The sequence below is a fragment of the Orcinus orca genome, chromosome 5 (assembly GCF_937001465.1).
Source record: "Orcinus orca chromosome 5, mOrcOrc1.1, whole genome shotgun sequence".
Classification (NCBI taxonomy): domain Eukaryota; kingdom Metazoa; phylum Chordata; class Mammalia; order Artiodactyla; family Delphinidae; genus Orcinus; species Orcinus orca.
In genome coordinates this window covers 82,843,006-82,860,432 of record NC_064563.1, presented here as the reverse complement: position 1 = coordinate 82,860,432, position 17,427 = coordinate 82,843,006, and the positions used below count along the sequence as shown (strand labels likewise).

General features: G+C 39.4%; 1 protein-coding gene and 1 long non-coding RNA gene across 2 annotated transcripts in view; one reads left to right on the top strand and one right to left on the bottom strand.

The window, feature by feature from the left end:
- The window catches only part of LOC117196103 (uncharacterized), a 30,000-nt gene extending 19,327 nt beyond the window's left edge, over positions 1-10,673 (bottom strand). The window contains exon 1 of the long non-coding RNA XR_004476112.2: positions 10,551-10,673. This is a non-coding gene — a long non-coding RNA (uncharacterized LOC117196103). The remainder of the gene's footprint in view (positions 1-10,550) is intronic.
- Positions 10,674-10,683: 10 nt separating this feature from the next.
- Positions 10,684-17,021, top strand: NDUFB4 (NADH:ubiquinone oxidoreductase subunit B4). Its single transcript, XM_004278538.3, has 3 exons — positions 10,684-10,921; positions 15,526-15,672; positions 16,888-17,021. The coding sequence occupies exons 1-3, from the start codon at positions 10,742-10,744 to the stop codon at positions 16,948-16,950; spliced, it is 390 nt and encodes a 129-aa protein (XP_004278586.1). The 5' UTR covers positions 10,684-10,741; the 3' UTR covers positions 16,951-17,021.
- Positions 17,022-17,427: the final 406 nt, after the last annotated feature.

Below are 17,427 nucleotides of genomic sequence, written 5' to 3'. Positions count from 1 at the left end.
CCCTGGTGGTGCAGTGGTTGAGAGTCCACCTGCCGATGCAGGGGACACAGGTTTGTGCCCCGGTCCAGGAAGGTCCCGCATGCCGGGTTGCAGTTGGGCCTGTGAGCCATGGCCGCTGAGCCTGCGCGTCCGGAGCCTGTGCTCCTCAACGGGAGAAGCCACAACAGTGAGAGGCCCGCAAAAAAAAAAAATTTTTTTTTGATTTTTCTTTCTATCTTAAAATTTTCCTATAATGAAATGTATTTGGAATGGAAAAAATGTTAAAAAATAAACCAAAGAACTATATATAAAACTATCCATGTTTAATCCAGGGTAATGAAGATGCTAATAGGAATAAAAGAAGCTAAAGATATTTAGTTTCGTGTTGAGAACATAAATATAATTTGGCAGGAAATTTGAGCAAGTGATGGTAAGTTATATCTTAGCTGCCCTCAGCTATTTACAAGTGAAGTAACCTCATCACTGGGCCTCCATACATTTTGCTTGATCAAGGTGACTATAAAACATTGAGAAGATCTGTTCACCTGAAGATCACACTAATGGTAACAGAATATAGTGCTAGCAATAGGTCTCTCTCTAGACCTCAGGAGCTTAAATTTGCATGCCAACACTTTTCGTTAGCCATCTCGATGGCATTTTTTTTTTTTTGAAAATGTTGGGGGTAGGAGTTTATTAATTAATTAATTAATTATTGCTGTGTTGGGTCTTAGTTTCTGTGCGAGGGCTTTCTCTAGTTGTGGCAAGTGGGGGCCACTCTTCATCGTGGTGCGCGGGCCTCTCACTATCGCGGCCTCTCTTGTTGCAGAGCACAGGGCTCCAGACGCGCAGGCTCAGTAGTTGTGGCTCACGGGCCTAGTTGCTCCGCGGCATGTGGGATCCTCCCGGACCAGGGCTCAAACCCGTGTCCCCTGCATTATCAGGCAGATTCTCAACCACTGCGCCACCAGGGAAGCCCTCGCTGGAACTTTTACGAAGTTATAAGAGTTAGACTCTGTTTCAGGGGCCCTGACAGTCTTTCAAGGGCCAGACTGATGCTGCATTTTAGAAAGCTAGAGTCTACCTGGGCAAAAATGTGAACTATATCTTTTAGCTGGAGAGAGAACTTCTCTCCAAGACTATTAAACCAAAGCTGTACTGCACCCACCCACAATATCTACAGAGCTCTTTCCCAGCGAGGAGTAGTTCCTGCTAGGTGACTCCAAAATTGAAACATTGGCTGTCATTTGGAAACATGAAATTTAGTCACTTTCTTGAAGAGGCTTTTACTAAAGCCTAAGAAAAGATACATGAACAATTTCATTATAATCTAATCAGGACTAGAGCGGGCTGTGCACAGGTTCTGAGCCAGGCTCTTCAGGGGACGTGTAGAACAGGAAACCAAACTTGTTCTTAAAGAGAGGGAGAGAAAAACAACCATAACATTGCCTGTAATAACAAGTAGAATAAAAAAAGTAGTAAACATACTTAAGGAAGAGAAAAATCACTTCTACTTGGATGTTTTATGGAAAGGTTTCCAGAAAATTGGACATTTGAAGTGGACTTTGATGGATATAATATTTCAGTCGGCCACAGACAGCAGGGAGGGCACAGAGTGGCATTGATGGAGGGAATAATATCATCAAGCAAAGGAAAAAGTGAAAAAGGGGTAACATTTTCTGTTCCAAATTTTTTAAAAATGCAAGAGGCTCTATAAACCAAGGCCCCTAGGATTTGTGGCTCAGTCTATGGCTGTGCTTTGTTTTGCTGAGCATAGACTCAGAGGCAGGGAGAGGATGAGGTAGCTTGGCTAGAGGGGCTCCCAGAGCAGACTTTGCAGGGGGAAAAAGAAGAGGGATGAGACACCTCCAAGCTGTTGTAGAAATAAGAACTAGGGGGGAAAGCAGAGATGTTAAAAGGGCATTGTTAGGGCATTTTGCTTTGTGATGTACCCCCTCCTCTGTAACTACACAAAATCTTCAGTAAAAGTCTACATTACTGGACAATGGTTTTTTACTTGAATTTTTAATTTGGGGTTGGGGGCACAAGGGGGAGAGGTGATGAGTATGGCGTATGGGGTGGAAGTGAGGATGGGATGAAAGCAGAGGCAGCAAGAAGGGTGTAGGCATGTTTGGTTAATATATTCTCTTTGAAGTGAAGAAAGACAACTGGTCATTTATTCATTCATCACTGCTATGATGTGCCAGGCACTGTGCTAGTGTTGGAATGGAGGCTGAGACAAGCCTGATGTAGTCCTGGTCTTCAAAGAGCCTACATTCTTATGTGGGGGGTGAGGAGAGACGGGGATTAACTAAATAATACAAAATGTGAAGTTAGGATTGTAGTTAGTGCTGTAAAGGAGAGGTCTATAGTGCTATGAAAGCTCATAGGAGAATTTGACCTTGTTGGTTACTTACGGGAATATAGAACTGAGTGAGTTCTGAAGGATGAATAGGAGTGTAGAGTATAATGTTTAAGGCAGAGTGAAAAGTAGGTGCAAAGGCCCTGTGGAAGGAAAGAACTGAAGAGAGGCCAGTGTGGCTGGAGCGCAGACAGTGATGGGGGAGCATGGAGCCAAGTGCAGCTGAAGAGGTAGGGAGCAGACCTCACTGGATCTTGAAGTTATGCAAGACTTTAATTAGGAGAGATAGGACAACAGATATTTTAAAAGGTCACTCTGGCTGCTGTATGGGAAAAAAAAAAATGAAAGTGTGGCAAGTGTGCACATATATAAGAAAACCAACTAGGAGGCTATTGCCTTTCCCAAGCAAAAGATGATGGTAGGGCAGAACTTTATCCCAAGAAGAAAGCATGACATAGCCTCAGCTAAGAGTATTAACCCTCTTTTATGTTAAATTGACAACTTGCAAGAAAATGTCACCTTATACTTTGTAGGAAACTTATTGTTCCTTTCAAGTACAAATATGTCCTTATGTAAGTGACTTTAGTAGTAAGAACAGATATATGACTAGGATGAAAAGACTGTCTCTGAAGAAGAAGAATGCAAAATGTAATATTCATAAGCTTTTGTTTAGGTCTACATGACAGATGTGTTTCTAAGTGTACTGTATATTTTAAGCAGAAATCTTTCTTTTTTCCTGGTTGGTTTGTATACAGCTCAATAAGTGGATGGAGTGAGCGAACCATTATGTGTGAACTGCTTTGTCTTTATGGTAAAAACAATTCACAGATGCATGCACATCAAAATGTTTTCATACCACCTTCAATTCACCCTGTGTATTCTAATTTCACTCAAGGAGAAATGAACAAACCACAATGGCATTGGAAGATTATAACACAACTCTATGTTAGAAATAGACCAAGTAGACAAAGATGAATAAAGATATGAGAGATCCAAAGCACACAATTAACAAGCTTGATCTAACCTTGCACTCAATGAATACAGAATATACATTCTTTTAAAGCTCACATGGAACTATTATAAAAATGACTATGTATACACAGGAAATATAGCCAATATTTTATAATAACGTTTATAAATGGAATATAACCTTTAAAATAAATGGAATATAACCTTTAAAAATTGTGAATCACTATACTCTACACCTGTAACTTATACAATATTGTACAGCAACTAAACTTCAATTAAAAAATGACTATGTGTGGGACTTCCCTGGTGGTGCAGTGGTTAGGAATCCGCCTGCCAATGCAGGGGACACAGGTTTGATCCCTAGTCCAGGAAGATCCCACATGCCGTGGAGCAACTAAGCCTGTGTGCCACAACTACTGAGCCTGTGCTCTAGAGCCTGCGAGCCACAACTACTGAAGCCCGCACGCCTAGAGCCCGTGCGCTGCAACGAGAGATGCCACTGCAATGAGAAGCCCATGCACTGCTTCAAAGAGTAGCCCCCACTCGCTGCAACTAGAGAAAGCTCGTGTGCAGCAATGAAGACCCAACCCGGGCAAAAATAAAATAATAATAATAATAATAAATTTTTAAAAATCACTTAAAAAAATGACTGTGTGATTACAAGGGTGTGTTCACTTTGTAATAACTCATTGAACAGCATATGTACGATTAATGCATTTTTCTATATGTAGGTTACATTTAAAAAAAAATGGTGTTAAAAACAAAACAAACTGAACAAAAAACTCATCACATATGAAGTCCCAAAGGGCTAATATTATACAAAGTTCTCTGACAATAATGCTGTTAAACTAGAAATTAACATTAAAAAGATAGACAAAACAAAACATCTTTTGCATTTCTAAATAACTAATGGGTTGAGGAAAAAAACATAATGGAAATTATGAAATACTCAGAGGTACATGACAATGAAAATATTAATAAAAGCTTGTGGAGATGTAGCTAAAATGAAAATGTACAGAATTACATGCATAAAAATTATAAAACACATATAAACAAAAATAAATGAGATAAGCATTCTGCTTAAGAAGCTGGAAGAAGAACATTGGAGTACTCTCAAGAAAAATATAAGAAAAAAGTATAAGAGGAAAAATTACTGATTAGAGATAATTTTAAAAATTAAAAATAGGTTCTTGAAAAGATAAGGTAGACAGAACTCTAGCAGCATTGAGGAAGAAAAATAAGGAGCAATAAATAAACAGTAATAGAAGCAAAAAGAGGATCATAATTATAAAAGACAATGGAGACTGAAAAGATCATAAGATGAGAAACTCTATGGCAATAAGTTTAAAGAAAGATATTTGAGAAAATGTAAATTACAATAAATGATTCCAGAAGAAAACCTGAACAAACCAACAATCATTACAGAAATTGAATTGATAGCCAAAAGTCTCTCTTGAAAAAATATAGAAGACTCAGACAGTTTTATTAGATAATTTACTAAGCTTTCAAGAATTATAGTTCCTGTCTTGTACAAACCGTTTTGGAGAGTTAAAAGAAAAAAAAAGAAGGAAATCTATCCAACTCATTTCGTTTAAATATATTACCAAAAGTACATAAGAACAAAATAAGAGCCAATTCATTTGTAAACATAAATAGTAAAATTCTATTAAAAATGCTCATAAATTTAATTCATCAATATATTGAAAAACACATGACCATGAAGTAGTGTTACTTCCAGAATGCAAAATGACAACACATCAGAAAAACCTACTGAGGTTCTCTGTCTTTTTTAACAAATTAACAGAGAAAAAACATATAGATCAAGAAATGTGGGCTTCCCTGGTAGCGCGGTGGTTGAGAGTCCGCCTGCCGATGCAGGGGACATGGGTTCGTGCCCCAGTCCGGGGGAATCCCACATGCCGCTAAGCGGCTGGGCCCGTGAGCCATGGCCGCTGAGCCTGCGTGTCCGGAGCCTGTGCTCCGCAGCGGGAGAGGCCACAGCAGTGAGAGGCCCGCGTACCGGAAAGAAAAAAAAAAAAAAAAAAAAGAAATGTGGAAATAGCATTTGATCAATTAAACAATCATTCATTATTTTAAAAAACTTTTGGCAAGAAATAAAAGGGAACTTTATTAACCTGATAGAGCGCTTCTACCAACCCCACGGCAAACATATTTAATGGTGAACTAACAGAAAATTTCCTATTAGAACTGGGAACAAGATAGGATTTTACTATTATATTGTCCTGGAGGTCCTAGCTAATGCAATAAGAGAGAAAAAAAGAAGTATAAAACTTGGAACAGAAAAGGCAAGACTGCTATTTTCACAAGATATGACTGACTACACAGAACAATTGAAAAGAATATATAGAAAAGCTAATAGGACTGGTAAAAAGTTCAATAAGGGTACTGGTTCCAAGATTAGCATACCAACATCACATCAATAATATTACCATATACCAGCAATAACCATTTAGAAAATATAATAGGAAAAATAAACAATTAACAATAGCAATGAAATCTATAATGTAGCAGGAGTTAATCTAAAAGAAGAGGCCAGAATTCTTTATAGAGAAAGTTACAAAACATGATTGAAGGAAATAAAAGACCTAACTAATGAATGGGAAGATACAATATTATAAGGATGTTTGTTCTCAGGTCAAGCTATAACTTTAGTGCAATTCCAATAAAAATCCCAATGGATTATTTTTTTTCATGGAACTTGATAGCTTAATACTAAAATTCTTCTGAAAGAGAAAAGGAAAAAAAAGTTGCTAAGACAATTGTGAACTATAATAAAATGGAGAGATTTGCCCCATGAAATATCAAGACTTATTAAAAAGCTATGGTAGAAACAAGTAGAAAGTGATGTATGTTTGTAAGAGGCTGTGTAGTCTCAAAGTGTCTTCTGGATACAATCTGCTTCTGAAGATAGTAGTTCTATGTGAGTCTTTTCCAAATACCATAAGCTTCTTTGACCTAGGTGTATCTGTTAGGGATACAGAAAAACAGTTGTGTAATCTTATTCATGACTAATTTGGACAGTGCCCAAGTCAAAGAGCCACAGATGAGTTGGATACAATGAAAGCCAACCTCCCATGTAGTGCTTTGGGGCAATCTAAATTGAATAGTGTCAAACTGACTCAATAATATCATTTTTTAAAGGAAGAGTTAACACTAGGTAATAAACAAAGGGAAAGTGGGATCCCTGAGCTTAGGTGAGACTCTGAAAACTCTGGAGTATTTTTCTTATTCTCCCTTGGAACTGCTGTTCGTTTCAGTTTTGGAAGACAAGTTCCCAGGGTAGCTATGCGAAACAAGAGATGACTTTCCTTGCTACCCCCATGTTCCTGGATCTCCTTGCAAATAAATTAATTCACAAAGCACTCTGAGACTCTTCCTTGCAGCCTTAACAAGACTGACAAACAGGAAGATCCAGGTTTGATGGGATTTGAAGTTTATATAATTTGGGGGAGAAGGAGGGGAGAAAAAAATCTTTGAGAAAAAAAGATTCAATGATGACTAGAAGAACATTCTACAAATTAGCTTCTAGTTCTGTCTATTTCAAACCTTGTTCTCTTCCTCTACCCTCATTATTTCCAGGGCCAGGCTTCACAGGACAAGTTTATATCACAATACAAACTCTGATCCTGAACCTTCATGGCACACTAGGTGATGGCAGTATCCCTGGAAGCCATCCTGTACCTGGATGGCTAGCAATAACTTAACTCCACCTGGCATAGATGTGAATCAAATAAATATATCTTACTAAACCCCAACTTTTGTTGGTAAGATCCCCCAAATATCTAAGGCCACCGCAATACCACCCAACAGGAGAAAAATGTGATAGAAGGGGGAAGTCAGAGAGGAGAGACACAGCAGTCTTAGGCAATTGTGATTCAAATAGCTTACATTTTCTAATTTTACAAAAACAGACTGACCATGCGAACACATTTTTAGGGTCCTTACCAGGGTAGTGGAGAGGGCTCCTGTAAAGAGGGGACCTTTCATTAGCTTGAGAGTATATCCTTTGCTAACATTCAATGTTAGGACAAGATTTTAAAAAATAATAGTAATAGAGAATACTCACTAAATGTCAAATGCTGTTAATCACTGATTAATTAAATCCCTGGGCATTGGGTTTATTTTCAACCCAAAGTGAAGAGTTTATTCCCAAATATACATATGATTCTACTCAATTAAGAGAAGGAACGTTCTTCATATTGTTGCAAGCTGGAAATTATCTGCTTCTTACAGTTTCTGTATTCACCTGTCCGTCTTATGTTCCCTGAAACCCTGCCCCATTTATATAGCTTAACCACCCCTGCATATATGCACTTCTCTCCTTCTACACTTCACCACTTCATCCCCCCTCTTCCGACCAAGTACAGATACATGTATTTAGTCCCTGTAATCCAATAAATTCTCATAAATTCTATTAGGAGATTTCTTAGAGAAGTAAAAATCTTCAAAACATGAAATATACATTGATGATATGACCACCTGTGAAACTGCTGCTCAGTGAAATTATTCCATCTGCTAACCCTAGTGCCTACATTCACCCCATCAAAGTCTTGGTCATCCATTTGGAAATATTCAGTTCTCGAATGCAATAGAAATCTATTGCAAATCTTGCAAAAGATGTGGAATTTCATGAAATTGATGAAAGTGATGTTGGTGAACTGCTAGATCCACATGCAAAGTTACTAATACAGGAGGATCTTACAGCTGGACCAGGTAATAAATGAAAAAGAGAAAAATGAATAAGAATGATGATAACATCAGTGCTTCAGAAGGAAATAATCTGGTTTCAAAGGACAAAGCCCTCCAGCACTTTTGCAAATATAACCCTGCTGCAAAAAATCAAATGCAGTGAAGCATAATGAGCTACATAAAAATAATGTCCCCACAAATTAACACCTGATTTATCAGAATTAGCACACAGTTGTAATTGTGACCTAAAATGTATTAAATACAAGATAAATTCATTTTCATAATTTATTGGTTGCACCGTTTCAAGCTAAAGTCCCAATCAAGTCTTTTTCTTTCACTATAGAATCTAGGTCTCCATCTTAAATAGATTCATCCTAAGATGGCCTTTTCTGGGAAAAGGAAGACCTCTTATATTCATCTCTATGTTCCCCAAACATGCAATATTGTAAGAATCCCTTCAAGAAATTGTAAAAAATACTGACTCCTGGGTTTCCCTGAAGACCAGTTCTGAATCTACAAGAGCAGAACAAAACCTAGGACTTCATATTTTTAACAGTTATCTGAAGGGATCCTTATGATAATTAAGCAAATGTGCAGGAACTTCCCTGGTGGCGCAGTGGTTAAGAGTCCGCATGCCAACGCAGGGGACACGGGTTCGAGCCGTGGTCAGGGAAGATCCCATGTGCCGTGGAGCAACTAAGCCCGCGAGCCACAACTACTGAGCCTGTGCCCTAAAGCCCATGAGCCACAACTACTGAGCCCACGTGCCACAACTACTGAGGCCCGCGTGCCTAGAGCCCACGCTCTGCAACAAGAGAAGCCACCACAGTGAGAAGCCAACGCACTGCAACAAAGAGTAGACCCCGCTCGCTGCGAAACCAGACAAAAACCTTCGTGCACAGCAACAAAGACTCAACGCGGCCAAAAATAAATAAATAAATGACCTCATTAAAAAAAAAAAGCAAATGTGGAGATAATCCCCTTAACTCATCCAAAACGAAATGATGAAGTTTCTTCTCTCTGTCTCTCTCTCTCCCTCTCTTAAACTTAAAAAGTCTTTTTTTTTTTAACTTTGTTGGTTGGCTTGTACTCAATGTACTCCTTTCTTTTTTCTTTTCTTTTCTTTTTTAACATGCCCTTCTTCCTTGATCAGTGTCTAATCTATTAACAAAAGGTTTTTGAAACTATCAAAGTAGTCTTTAGAATTTTCAACTTGCTCCTGCTTTTCATTTTATTTTCTTAATATGTTTAAACACCTCAGAAAAAAACAGAACTTTTTCCCCCCCACTCCTTTAAAATGGAGTGTGAGTGATTTGTCTCAAGTTTCTTTTTTCTATATTCCCTCAGCCTGCATTCTCCTGAGCCCACTTTGCTACTATATTCATTTGATCATTAAACTGCTTTGCAAATATTACCATATTCTGTCTGTTCTTTCTGTACTGCCTGATTGTCAGCTTCGCAGAGACAAACATCTTGTCCTTCATTTCTTCTGTTGTTTCCCCCACTGAGCCTGGAAGATTGACTGACTAGTGTGCAGTGTGCTTCATGCGGCGAGTGCTTAATAAATATTTTAAAACAGTATTAAAATGTTGAGTAAATTTGACAGTAGTGCTGCTCCTCATCACTTCAAGCGCCAACACTTTCTAGGTCCCTTCTCTGCCTAGTAACCATTTCCCAACATACCTACATGTCCCCAGACGCTTCACCCAAGCTGATCCAGCATTCCCTGTCTGAGTTATGGAAATACTGTTTACATGTTTTCCCCTAAGGAGCGTCTGACTGGTACCCAAAGACCCTGCCATACAATTTAAAGTTGCCCTTTTTCTGTGGTGATAGCGGGTAAAGGAGAAGGACAGTAGGGGTGGAGAAGGTTTCCTTTTAGGTTACACTCCTTGTTTCCCCAAATTATCTTTCACAGCAAGACACAGTGCCCTTATGCTTATTTTCATATCTCTAAGGATGTTTTTTATTCTTAGCACCTGAAGAGTGCTAGGGATTTTACATAAGAGGTTTTAGTATTTTAACTAAGATATTGTTTCTTTGCGAGGTTTATACAATACCATTTTTTTCTGACCTATAGTCAGGCAGGGAACACTTCTAACATCATTCTCCTATTAAACATTATTTCATGCCAATGAAAAATACTCTTCTGCTTATGTTGTATGGATCTAATATGGTAACGCACAGAAAAGCTGATTTTCTTTTTCTTGGAAGAGAAATTGTGCCTTGCAAAGTATGTTGGCATCTATTAATTATTTACTTTAATCCTCACAACAGTTTTGCTACGTGGATAGAATAGGGGTCATTATCTCCGGGATAAGGAAGAGGAAACTCCGAGAAGTTAAGTGACATGTCGCAAGTCGCAGAGATGAACCCACACTGAATCAGAATTCCATTTTCAGTCTCTGCCAGCTCAACTTCACATAATAAGCTCTGTATTTCAGTAGAGATAAGGCTGCTAGGAAGGAGCAACAAGCGTTAGATTTGGAGGGGGTAGGGGAAGGAGGGGGGTGGGGGAAGGCGAGGAAAGTACCTTGAGCCTGCGCAGGTCGCCACTAGGGGGCCAGGACCATGAGGAAGGTTGAGGAAAGAGGCTGAACTTCTTAACTAAACTCCATCTTCAACCTCTGGCTAACGCGCAGGCGCACTGCCTCAGGACGAAGGTCAGACTGAAGAGGGCGGGCCTCGGACCGCGCAGGCGCAGTTGTGCGCCGGGTCGCCAAGATGTCGTTCCCCGAGCACAAGACGTCGCGCCTGGCGACCCTGCCCACTACCCTCGACCCAGCTGAATACGACATATCTCCGGAAACTCGGAAGGCACAAGCCGAGCGTTTGGCCATAAGATCCCGGCTTAAACGGGAATACCTGCTTCAGTACAACGACCCCAGCCGTCATGGGGTCATCGTGAGTGAGGGGCCAGCGGGTGGGAATCGAGGGGCCAGAGTCGGGACGGTCCCGTCGGGCTGGGCAGCTCAGACCTGACAAGGGGAATCACGCCGCGGAGCGGTCACCGTTCCCGAAGAGTATTTTAGACACGGATCCTCTTCCAGGCCCAGAGAGCAGTCCAGTTCATTAGCCCTTTGACCTTGGGTAGAGAGCTCGGTGGTCAAGAGGACGGGTTCTGGATTCACACCATGCTGGGTTTGAGTCTTGGCTTGATCACTTCCCGCCTGAGTGATTTTGAAAAAGTTGTTCAACTCTTGTTGCTTAGCCTCGGTTTTCCTGTCTGAAAAATGGGGATAATATAGTACTTCTTATCTTATGAGGCTCTTAGGAGGATTAAATGAGATAAGGCACGTGACCGGCCACCACAGTGCCTGGCTTGTGATGAGTGTTCAGGAAATATGGGGTGTGTGTGTGTATTTTTTTAAAAGATGTTTTCCACTTTTCAGTTCACATTTATAGCAATACTGCTGTCTTCTGAAGGGAATATAGTGATTTTTCGGTTTATATCTTTTAAAGACCCAAACACCCTACAGCTTGCTGAAGCTTTGGGCTTTGGAGTCAAACGCCAAGGCACTATGTACTAGCAAACTATATGACTTTGTGCAATATCCCTAAGCCTTCTGAACCTTAGTTTTCTAATTTTCGTATATGGAAATGGTAGTACATTCTTTATAGAATCGTTGTGAGGTTAAATGAGATAGTCTGTGTAACATTCCCGGCACATAATACATGCACAGTAAACTGATAGTTATTATTTAAGAAGTGTGCTTTTAGATTAAAAAAGAAAAAAGACTTTTCCCAACAGTTTGCATTGGTGTTCTGTAGGAATGTTAGGAAGTTGTGAGAATTGAAAGAAACTTACAGTGTGCCAGGCACTATTGAAACTCTTTCTGAATGATATTCAAATATCACAGCTATTCAAAGAGTTAAGCTCTATTACTATCCCCATTTTACAGATGAGAAAGACTACATGGGAAGGACAAGTATGTCATAGAGAGATATACGTTAGCAAGTGATAGAGCAGAATTTGAACCGTAGTCTGTATAACCCAAAGCATCTCTTAACCATTTGGCTATATTGTCTTCAGCCAGAACCTCATTTACTTGGGAGAAGGTGAGGACAGAGACATTGATTGTATACATACTGACACGATTGGGTTTGATGTGCTAGATAGTAAGATGTAGTAAAAAAAAAAAAAGAGAGAGAGAGACTTTGAGTCAGACAGAGCTGAGGTTTTCTTTTTTTTTTTTTCTTTTTTCCAGTTTTTCTTTTTTCCAGTTCTGTGACCCAGGGCAGTTATAGTTTTGCTGTGTAAAACAGGTTTTACACTAGCCTCACTGGTTGTTCTGTTAAGTAAATGAGGGCCTGACAATTATATATTGAGCAATACATGGAAATTCTTTGCCTAATGTCTAAGAATGATTGATTTAGTGAATAAATAATTGCTCAGGGTCCTCTTTTAGATACTGCAGTAACAGTGGAGAACAAAACAGGCAAAGACTCCTGTCCTCATAAAGCTTTCTTTCCAGAGGGAAGACAAGTAATAAGTTAAAAAATTAAATCATTTAGTATGTTAAGTAATGGGAACTGATAAGAAGAAAAATAAAGCAGGGAAGGGGATTAGGAGTGTGTGTATATAGTAGAGAGGGAAAGCAGCTGCAGTTTTAGAAAGGCACAGGGAAAGGCCTCACTTGGAAGGTGACATTGAAGATCTCAGAGAAGTGAGGGGAGGGAGCTAGCCATTCAGCTCTCTGGGAAAGTAGCATTTTAGTCAGAGGGGACAGCAAATACGAGGGTCCTTCGACAGGAGTGTGCCTGGTTAATCCCCAAAATACTGAAGAGACCATTGTGACTAACATGGAGAAAGGTGAGGGCAGAGTAGGAAGAGATGAGATGGGAAAGTTACCTGGGACTAGATCACACCAAGCCTCATAGGCCATTGAAAGAACTTTTCTGAGTTGGGTGTCCCATAATCAGGACTTACATTTTTTTTTTTTTTTTGCGATACGCGGGCCTCTCACTGTTGTGGCCTCTCCCGTTGTGGAGCACAGGCTCCGGACGCACAGGCTCAGCGGCCATGGCTCACGGGCCCAGCCGCTCCGCGGCATGTGGGATCTTCCCAGACCGGGGCATGAACCTGTGTCCCCTGCATCGGCAGGCAGACTCTCAACCACTGTGCCACCAGGGAAGCCCAGGACTTACATTTTAACAACATCTCTGGCTGCTTAGTAGAAAAGAGACTATGGGGGAGCAAAAGCAGGAGCAGGGAGACTAGTTAGGAGCCTTTTGCAGTAATCTAATTTCTTAGTTGATGGTGGCTACAAGGTTGGTGACAGTGGAGTTGGTAAGAAGTGGTCCGTTCTGGTTATGTATTGAAAGTAGAGCCAATCAGGTTAGCTGGCAGATTGGATATGTGGTGTAAGAGAAAGAGAGGACTCAAGGATAACTGCAAGGTTTTTGACTGAAGTGAAGAATGAAGTTGCCTTTTACCAAGATAGGGAAGAGTGTGAAAGGATCAGGGATGAAGGTGGAATGGCATATTGGCAAATCAGTTTGGGATACATCATGTTTGGCATCACATTTGCCAATTAGACAATATGTCAGCATTGAGCAGGGAGTGGGATATTATGTCTGCAGTTCAGGGTACAGGTCTAGGGCTGGAGGCATAGTTTTGGGGAGTCATCAGCCTATAGGTGGATATTTAAAACCATGTGACTAGAGATTATCAAGGGAGTGAATGTAGATAGGAAAGACCCACAAGGTCTGAGGTCCTATATTAAGAGACTGGGGAGATAAGGAGGAAGAGAGCAAAAGAGACTAAGAGGGAATGGCCAGAGAGTTAGGAGGAAAGCCAAGCTGGTGTGTGCTCTTGAAGCTAAGTGAAGAAATGATTTCAAGAAGTGGTGTTCATAAGCTTCGCTGGTGGCGCAGTGGTTGAGAACCTGCCTGCCAACGCAGGGGACACAGGTTCGAGCCCTGGTCTGGGAAGATCCCACATGCCGCGGAGCAACTAAGCCCGTGCACCACAACTACTGAGCCCATGCGCCGTAACTACTGAGGCCCACGCGCCTAGAGCCCATGCTCTGCAACAAGAGAAACCACCACAATGAGAAGCCCACACACTGTAACCAAGAGTGGCCCCCGCTCGCCGCAACTAGAGAAAGCCCGTGCCGCGTGCAGCAACAAAGACCCAGTGCAGCCAAAAATAAAAAAATAAAATAAATAAATTTAAAAAAAAGTGGTGTTCACCATATCACATGCTGCTGATAGTCCTTTGGATGTGGAGTGGTGTCAAGGAAGGAGAACTGTCTCCCACGGCAGGTGTTTTGGAACCTCTTTCAACAACAGTACCTAGTTCAATGAACTATGGTCATGGAGCTGTTGGTATTTTTATGAAATGAAATGTCTGTTTCTGGAAGACAGATCTGGCAGATATTAGGTGTAGAGAAGTGACTGGTAGAGAATTCTGGCATGAGTCATTCAAATGCATTAATAGCAGGAAGGGATAGATACAAGAATAGATAGATGTATTTATCCTTTCAGGTATAGAGCTCAAATGTCCCCTTGAACCTGTATCTTGTGTCTTCACCTTCTTTACTGTCTCTGCAAAGAGTTTGAAAAACAGTTTGATTTAAAATGTTACTGTGAAAGATCCAGTTTAATTATTTATGTCCTACCAATCATGACTTCTTGGCGTTGGTTAAAACCTTGAATGTTCTCCTCACAGCTTAGTATTAAAGTTTTAAAGCTGATTTCATTTGCTTATTTTTATCTATCAGTTAACTGGAGCAAATAATTTTGTAAAATCATTAGGGTATTTAGCTAATTAAATTTAATTACGTATTTGGGGTAGATTTGCTATTTTTACATAGTTATTCTAGTATAAATATATTAAAATTGACAGTTACTTTTTTCTTAACCAAGACAATCTGATTATTTTTCTTTAACAACTTTGTCCTTTCAAAAAACTATTTTAATAATGTGAAATGTAATAATTTTGCTCTTAAAATACCAGCCAAGTCAGCCTAAAAAATGTAAAGTTCAGAGTTAGCCTACTTCTGTCTTCCTCTTCCTGCAGTTTAGTTGTATCCTGGAGAGACCAGTGTGGGCATAGCATTAGAAAAGGTCCTGGAAACAAAGTTCACAGTATGATAGAGCATATGAAATCTGTTTGTCCTCATTGGAAATACTGTGTGGTTCTGTTTGTCATACTTCAAGAGAGACAGTGACGCCAAAAACAATCCAGAAAAGAATAGAAAAAAATGATTTTAAAAAAAGTGCCTTCTCTGACAGCTTAAAATGATTAGGATTCTTAAATCTTAAATAGGAAGCTGAAGGATGATATGAGTCTTTTAAATTCTGAACAGGATCATCAGAGAATTATTCAACAAATACTGGAAATGAAAGATCTTCTTTGAAGCTATTTAGGAATATTCGGGGTATACCCTTAACTGTAGAAGAGAAGAAAGGGCATCTCTTGTGCTTCTCCACAAAAGTCCTGATGAGATTGTTTCTTAGTGTAGAACTTAATTTCCTGTATCTTTTGTTTTCATTCATTTTAGGAAGATCCTGCCTTGATTCGTTGGACCTATGCAAGATCAGCAAATGTCTATCCCAATTTCAGACCCACTCCCAAGACCTCACTTTTAGGAGCTCTGTTTGGAATTGGGCCCCTCCTCTTCTGGTATTATGTTTTCAAAACCGACAGAGTAAGTATTAGGACCTTGTATTTGGTATCTGTGTGATAGGTTCCCTCTGTGCTGGCTGCAGCTCTCTCTCTTGATAATTCCCATCTTGTCTTTCTATTCTTCCTTCAGTTCCTCTTTTATCTTTATTCCTTTCCAACTGAGTTAAAACAGGAAGTTTCAATTATATGTTTAGTTTTATTGCTTTATTGTTTCAACTCATATAGAAATATACTTTCTTATAAACTACGATTGTCTCTGGGTCTTTCAAATTTAATTTAATGGCTACTCTAGAATTTAAAATAATGAATTGGTCACTTTAAATATCTAAGACTTGAACTTAGCTCATGAAAGAGTTTTCCTGATGTGTTTTATTTATTTATTTTTGTTTTCCTGGTGTGTTTTAGATTAGGTAAGGAAATTATATTATGTATATTAAGAGAATATAGAAATAACTTAAAAAGTTAATTTCTTTTTTCTCATTGGATGTACAGAAGTTAAACTTTTCTATTCTGATTAATCTTTAGATGTTATCTTTGCAAATTTTTATATTTATTTTGTTTGCTTTTAAAAGAGATGTTTATTGGGTTAAGTATTAGCAGAATACATATATCACTTAGTATGCTCCCTGTCTGCATGAATTCCAGTTTTGTTGGTCACATTTTGTGAATTAATGTTAAAATATGTTAATACTCCAACAACAGAAAAGCCAAAGCAGCCTGTGGTGGGGCTCACTGCCATCAGAGGCCTGGGTATGTGACTGCACAGAAAGCCAAGCTAATCTTTGACACTAGACCACTCTGATACTAGGTCCCCAACCCCAGCCCCCAGGCCTCATGTTCCCATCTACACTGGGGCCCACCCATGTAGCACTGCTTTAAACTGGCCAGTCCACTCTCCTGGAGTGTATATATTTTGATTATCTGATAAATTATTGCTTAACAGAAAGGTAGGCCACACTTACCTAGAAGGTATTTACATTTTGCTTTCAGTGTATGCTATTTAGTGGGGTAATATAATTCTACTTACTAAAATTTAGGTGTTTTTCAATAGGAGTGTTTTCTTATTGTCCCTTTATTTCTTCAGATTATTACTTCCTCACTCATACTCTGTAGGCTTTAGACAATAGGGGATTGTAATTAGGCTGGGAGTGTTTCATTTCTGTTTTTTAGAGCTATACCATGAATTGTGCCAGAATGCATTGTTTTTAATGTACTTTTTTCTTTTCTGTCTATACAGGATAGGAAAGAAAAACTTATCCGGGAAGGAAAATTGGATCGAACATTTAACATCTCATATTAAGTCTGGCAATGATGACTATATGTACTTTTGTTTAAATGAATCTATTAATCATTAAAAAGATTCAACAAACATTTGCTGGACATTGTAGAATCCCTACTTTGTAAGAGTTCACAGTTTAATGAAGAAACAGATTCATGTTCATTCATTCAGTCATTCAGCAAATGAGTGTCTACTATGAGCCAGGCATTGTGCTATTGTGCTGAGAATATAGCGATCAACAGGACAACTTAGGCCCTGTGCTTAATGAGTACACACTCTGACAACTGTTCATTCAACAGTTATTATTTAAGTGCTTATTATGTATCTGGTACTACTTAAAACCTAAGCTGTCATCTGGCTCCAGCCCCAGTGGTAAATTCAGCAGAACAGTTACAACCTTGTGGTTTAAAAAAAAAAGATAGCGATTCAGGAAAGTGATGTTGGCAAGCTGATGAAGAAGCAGTTCTGTCTAGGAGATGGCATTTGATTTAGGCTCTG